The sequence below is a fragment of the Capricornis sumatraensis genome, chromosome 12 (assembly GCF_032405125.1).
Source record: "Capricornis sumatraensis isolate serow.1 chromosome 12, serow.2, whole genome shotgun sequence".
NCBI classification, from domain to species: domain Eukaryota; kingdom Metazoa; phylum Chordata; class Mammalia; order Artiodactyla; family Bovidae; genus Capricornis; species Capricornis sumatraensis.
Genome location: NC_091080.1, coordinates 42,336,074 through 42,342,124, shown reverse-complemented (window position 1 = coordinate 42,342,124; position 6,051 = coordinate 42,336,074). Strand labels below are relative to the sequence as shown.

Here is a 6,051-nt window from a genome sequence, read left to right as displayed (position 1 = left end):
CACCCGGCGTGGCGTCTGACGCAGGTGCTGACGTTAGCACGCTCGGGACGTCTGCGCCCGTTGGACCCCCTTGAAGGCCCCTTTCCGGGCTGTCTGGCAAGAGCCAAGTGTCAGCCTGTGTCGGTCGATTACCTCGCCCTCTCTTTCGCAAGAAAGGATAGTATCCTCACAGGCTCTCCTCATCCTCAGGGACGATGATCTCACTCCCCAGGAAAAGAATGGCTGTCGATCGGCGTTTCTTCAGGCAGCGCCGTGGGCAGCCCACACCTTGAAAGGCGCATGCGCGGCCCCGCCTCCTCCTTTTCGGCCGGAACCGCCATCTTCCAGGTAAAGGCCAACTCGTGGTTCCCGCCGCCTCCCGTCTCTCCCCTGGCTCCTCAGGCGTGAGTTTCAACCCTGTGGCGGCTGAGGCCGCGCATGAAGCCCTAGAAAGGCTGTCTAGCTTCTCCGGGGGCCGTTGGCTCAAGTGGTGGGGCCGTGTCCATCCAGACCCGGGACCGCGGCCCCGGGGCTGGGCCGAGGCCCGACCTGCTGAGGGGAAGGATCCCGGAGTAGCGGGGCCGCGGCCCTTGGGTGACATGACTCGGGTCTGTCGGGGCAAGGGAACTGGTTCTTCCGGCGCTTGCACGGCTTCAGCCTCGCTGACCTGGGATTCCTCGGACCGGCTCTGAGGCCGCGTGACCCTTTCTTTTCGAATGCCTTCAGGGTGGCATCCTTATTCTCGTTGCAGAAGCTGAAGTATACGTGCTGCCGGCTAGGGGCTTCAGTGTGGTGGGAACGGGTTGGCGAGGCGTGTGTGTAAGCCTGGGGTCCTGGTCGGAGAACCGCAGAGGTGCCCAGAGTCCACCTGGACCAAGAAACCGAGGCCGTTAGTCTTTCATAACAGGGAGTGATTTCGGGTCGTTTAAATGTTGTCTTGGGGCCCCAGTTGGACAAAGGGAAAATGCTTTTGTTGGCTACCGGTGTATTATTAATGCAGGGCAGCAAGTGTTGAGTGAAGTGAAGTCACTCAGTCGTGTCCGACTCTTTGCGACCCCGTGGACTGTAGCCCACCAGGCTTCTCTGTCCGTGGGATTTACTAGGCAAGAATACTGGAGTGGGTTGCCATTTCCTACTCCAGGCGATCTTCCCGACCCAGGGATCGAACCCAGGTCTCCTGCATTGTAGGCAGACGCTTTAGTTCTGAAAAGTTTGGAGGGGCGAGGGGGGAGGCGGAGTTAAGTAAGAAACCACTTAGCCCTAGTTTTTGCGTCTTTTTGTCTAGTTTGTGGACTTCCCTGGTGGCTCAGACCGTAAAGCGTCTGCCTACAATGCGGGAGACCCGGGTTCAATCCCTGGGTCCGGAAGATCTGGAGAAGGAAATGGCAGCCCACTCCAGTATTCTTGCCTGGGAAGTCCCAGGACAGAGGAGGCTGGCAGGCTAGTTTGTAGCAGCCAGTTGCCAGAGTTGCCCAAACTGCGAGATGCGCTCCGTAGTGGATCTCATTTTGACTTTGGGAAAGGCAAGTCATGTGTCTTGGGTTGTGAATGGATTTCTAACTAGTAGGCTCAGTACTCAAGAGATGACTTACATTACTGATACCCACAGAGCATGTTTCCTTGTTTATGAACGTAAGTCGAGTTTATATGAACTTAGTGCAAATGTAGAGTTGAGAATTGAAGCGTTTTTGGGCTTGATAGATTCTTCTTGGCTTTCTTTTTCGTTGTGAATTTTTTTAAAAGTTTTTATAGGCATATAGTCAGTCAATTTACAATGTTATGTTTGTAGTGTACAGCAGAGTGAATCAGTTATACATATGTCTTTTTTTTAATATTCTTTTCCCATAGAGACCATTACAGAGTAATTAGTAGAATATGAAGTAAGAGTGTGCACAGTGGTTTAACTTTGATGGGTTAGCTAAAACATTATTCTGCTTCCTTGCCAGGCAAGTCATATGAAAAAGATTCTTGGGAGTCACTTCTTTTGAAGATATGGTAACATTGAGAGATTGATTTAGGTTAGAACACTGCGTTCTAACTTGTGATCTCCTTGTGGTAGGAGTCGTTGCCAGCAATGATAGTTCTCTTGGGTGATCTGAAGCAATTAAAACCATTATTTTGACCTTTTGGGAAACAGTGAAAAGTTAAACAGCATGTAGATAAACCTTACATTTCCTGGTAAACAACTGAGTAATTAGATAGGTGAAGTGAGTTAGAGATTTTTGGTAAGTTAATAGAAGCTGTATAAGAGAAACCTGTAGGTTGAAAGGGGGGTTTATCCAATATGCAAAAATAAAAGACTGAGTTTTGTGCTTTGCCTTCTAGTAATTCCAGTGCTCTTGGCAGTCTCAGAAATAGTATGCCAGGGTCCTGTTGTGTTTTTATATTCTCGTAGGGAAAGTGCTGGTTTGGATTCTGAAATCCAGTTCTGCTTCTTAGACTTTTTAGGCGATTTTGGCAAAAATCTTGGTAAAATTACTGCTGCTTCCCCTTTTATAAGAGCTATTGATTGGTGAGCTAACCTTGTAGATGGTTGCCTAATTCTGATGTTGCTACTGAAATGAGTGCATTTGTAATTACATGTTTTTTGGTTAAAGGAGAAGATGGCAATGTTGACGCTGTGTTTGAGTGTTCTGTGCTTTCTGGTTTCAGTGATTCGCCAAGATGACCAACACAAAGGGAAAGAGGCGGGGCACCCGCTACATGTTCTCCAGGCCTTTCAGAAAACATGGTGAGTGGAGCTGCCCTCCTGGTTTATTGCCTGTGTGTTGCAGTTCATACAGTGTGTTCTTAATAAATGACACTGATTAATCAGCATCTGCCTTTTAATAAATATAAAACATGCATTTTATATATAATTTCTAAATTGTTGGCTATCAAGATAAAGTACTTCTAAAAGCCAAAAAGTAGTGTGTTGAAGGTAGTAAGTATTTCTTTTACTCTCAATATTGACTTTTTTTTTTTTTTTCTTTTTGCAGGAGTTGTTCCTTTGGCCACATACATGCGAATCTACAGGAAGGGTGATATTGTAGATATCAAGGTAAATTAGAAAACTGGAGAATTAACCACAGAATAACATTAGAAGTTAGGAAAGTCGTGTTTAATACTGAAATTTGAACAGTGTGTATTACATCTTTTTATCTTCCTAATTGAGGGGAAATCCATTTACTGAGAAGGAGCTCCTTAGAGTGTGGAATCACTATTGTAATTTCACTTTCAAAAACAAGCTTTTAAAATGCTATTTTTGAGTCTTAAGAATTTTCTCATTACTTGTTTTTAACAGCTAGTGGAAAAGTGGGGGGAGGGGGGATCATAAGAACTTGAGTGTATGTGTCCTGGCACTCCAGAGCTTAATGATGATTGTCTTTTTGATTGCTTAAAGCAACGTGAAAATGACATTTCACCGGCTCTGAGAGCTCTTGAGTTGCCTTTTAAAGAAAAAACAAAGTTAAAATATCTTACTTTGGGTTTAAAAGGAGAGGGGAAATTGTTGGTATAACATTGATTTCCTTTCTAAACAGGGAATGGGTACTGTTCAAAAAGGAATGCCCCACAAATGTTACCATGGCAAAACTGGGAGAGTCTACAATGTTACCCAGCATGCTGTTGGCATCATTGTAAACAAACAAGTTAAGTAAGTAAGGTCAAATTTGTGTATTGCCTCACACCCCCTTTCACTTTGCCAATTGGACTTATGTCTTTATTGGTCATTCAAGTGGGGCAAAGGAAACAACCTTTTAAAACTCAGGCAAACTGGGTGTTTGTCTTGTAACCTGTCAGAGGAAACATTGTAATAAACTTAGTTTGCACCTTTCAGTGTTAAAATCTTATGCAGTATGTTAACTAAGTAGTTAGAGTTTTCAGAAAGTAAGAATTTAATAAGTTGTACATTTTATTAGTGGTCTGGTTTTGCTTAAATTATTTGGTATTTCAGTCTGTCATCTCACAGAAGAGAGGTTATGAATGGGGATGTTTGCCTCAACACCCAATTCAGCAAGATTTAATAAATGATTGTAAATTTGCTGTCATCTTGTTGGTTTATCCTGTCTGTGGGTAGAGGTTCATGGTTTAAAGGGAAACCCATGAAAGGATTCTCTGAATTTAGGCTGTGTTTTTGATGAAGCACTTACAAGGCTCTTTTTTCTCCAGGGGCAAGATTCTTGCCAAGAGAATTAATGTGCGTATTGAGCATATTAAGCACTCTAAGAGCCGAGATAGCTTCCTGAAACGTGTGAAGGAAAATGATCAGAAAAAGAAGGAAGCCAAAGAGAAAGGGACTTGGGTTCAGCTGAAGCGCCAGGTGAGTACTTGGCAGGGTTTTTTGGTGTTGAGTGTGTTATTGGTTCTGGGAGCAGTTTAAAATTGAGTTACAGTACTTTATATAATTATTCCCTTGTGTTTTTCTAGCCTGCTCCACCTAGAGAAGCACACTTTGTGAGGACCAATGGAAAGGAACCCGAACTGTTGGAGCCCATCCCCTATGAATTCATGGCCTGATGGGTGTAAAAATAAAGACCTGGACTGTACAAATGTTTCTCTTAATTGAGTAGAGTTGTGTCCAAATTCAGTGGGTAATGTCTTTTCAAATTTAGTGTTTTTTCTTCCTGAAAGGTGTAAGATAGTTTGTTGTTCGAACTGCCAGATATTATTTATAAAGTATTTTTACTTCTTGGAAAATAGCCTATTAAATCCCTGTTGGGGGGGATATAATGAATGAACAATTAAGATTATCTGTTGCGTTATAGTTAAGTTCAGGAAAAGTTGATTATTCCTAATTGCATCATAAATAGATGTGTTTTGAGGATCAGGAACTTAACTTTGAAGCCTGAGCTATTTAGACCATTCATGCAGCAGTGCTCAGTGGAGTGTTAAAAACCGGAAGACCTTTTTTATTTAAACTGATGTGGCCTTCTAAACACTTAACAAAATGTACTCAAAAAACTTGGAATAAGTTCAGTTTTGCCCATTCTGCATGAAAGGAAGCAGAGGCACAAGTCAAGTAAGTTGCCAAGGTTATGAGGGGGGAGAGTCGGGCAAGGGTTTATTGCTTCATAGTAATAAGATTTTAAAGCTGCTTAGTGTCTTTGGAGCACATTTTGGGTTCTGTTACTTCCTGGGTATTATTAATTGGATGTGGTAAACACCCAGTAGGGGCTTGACCCACCCATTCCCTTGCCTTCAGTATTGTAGCAAGCTTGTTTAAAGGGTGTTCTCTCCCCACTGTTAGAGAAAAGAACCTGTATATGATGTTAGTAAATGCTGTGAATGAGTGAAAACCTGGTGTTGGCGGCCTTTGGTTTTATCTGGGGTGGCAGTATGGTCGTAGGTCTGCTTTGGAGTCCAGCAAACCTGGCACTGAGTCTTGGATTCCTAACCTAACACAGTGACTGTGGTAGGTTATTAATTGCCCTTAAAGATGCGTACCTGGTGGTGGAGGGTTATGTTTAAACATGACTGTTGGGCAAAAGAAATTGTTTACCACCACTGCAGAAAATGAAACCTTAATGAATTGCATCTGTTGGCATTCCTGTTCTGTGTTTTTCAAGGTAAGTTGATGGTACTGCTTATGCACCAGTTGAAGTCACTTTGCCTATTTGAAAATTCTATTTTATGAATGTCTTTCACAGCTATTTCTTCATTCCTTCCTTTTTAGTCTCACTTTCTCTTCATTTCTTGCAGCTACTGTTAGAGTAGCTTCAAGACTTCACACTTGCTGAGTCTCTTCTTACAATGCATACTGCTTAGCCTGTGTCACTTCTGCTGCCTTTGCAAAGAGGAATGAAAGATCTCCCCCTCCAGGGTGGTTGTGGAGATTGATTGGAAGCCATGTAAAACACTCAACATGGTGTCACATAGTGTTTGGTGGCAACATTGTGATCTGTTGAGTTTGCAGTTTTCATCCAGGGCAGGAATATTAAAACAGCTGTCTGTAACTAAGTGAAGTCCAGGTCCTACTAAATATTCTTTTCCTACATGATGGCTCTATTAGGAAAATTCTGTGCATTGCCCCAGTTCTGCACATACGCTTGCCTTGGCCCAAAACACCCGTACTTGACTTTCTTTATTTGATGG

The 6,051-nt window shown here is 43.2% G+C and overlaps 1 protein-coding gene and 2 non-coding genes across 3 annotated transcripts; all 3 read left to right on the top strand.

Annotated features, from left to right (window-relative positions):
• The first annotated feature begins 318 nt into the window (after nucleotides 1-318).
• RPL21 (ribosomal protein L21) lies at nucleotides 319-5,192 on the top strand. The gene is made up of 6 exons (XM_068984429.1): nucleotides 319-383; nucleotides 2,632-2,710; nucleotides 2,958-3,019; nucleotides 3,501-3,613; nucleotides 4,129-4,279; nucleotides 4,387-5,192. Exons 2-6 carry the CDS (start codon nucleotides 2,644-2,646, stop codon nucleotides 4,474-4,476), a joined length of 483 nt encoding a protein of 160 aa, XP_068840530.1. The 5' UTR covers nucleotides 319-383; nucleotides 2,632-2,643; the 3' UTR covers nucleotides 4,477-5,192.
• Nucleotides 3,327-3,397, top strand: LOC138089383 (small nucleolar RNA SNORD102). The gene has a single exon (XR_011145809.1). It is a non-coding gene; the product is annotated as a small nucleolar RNA SNORD102 (small nucleolar RNA).
• LOC138089387 (small nucleolar RNA SNORA27) lies at nucleotides 3,644-3,770 on the top strand. Its single transcript, XR_011145812.1, has one exon. It is a non-coding gene; the product is annotated as a small nucleolar RNA SNORA27 (small nucleolar RNA).
• Nucleotides 5,193-6,051: the final 859 nt, after the last annotated feature.

Bases quoted from the DNA above. Each gene is read 5' to 3' on its own strand.
- RPL21 (XM_068984429.1), top strand. From the start codon at position 2,644: ATGACCAACACAAAGGGAAAGAGGCGGGGCACCCGCTACATGTTCTCC. The intron at 3,614-4,128 runs GTAAGTAAGGTC...TTTTTTCTCCAG, and splicing joins ATTGTAAACAAACAAGTTAA to GGGCAAGATTCTTGCCAAGA. The intron at 4,280-4,386 runs GTGAGTACTTGG...GTGTTTTTCTAG, and splicing joins GGGTTCAGCTGAAGCGCCAG to CCTGCTCCACCTAGAGAAGC.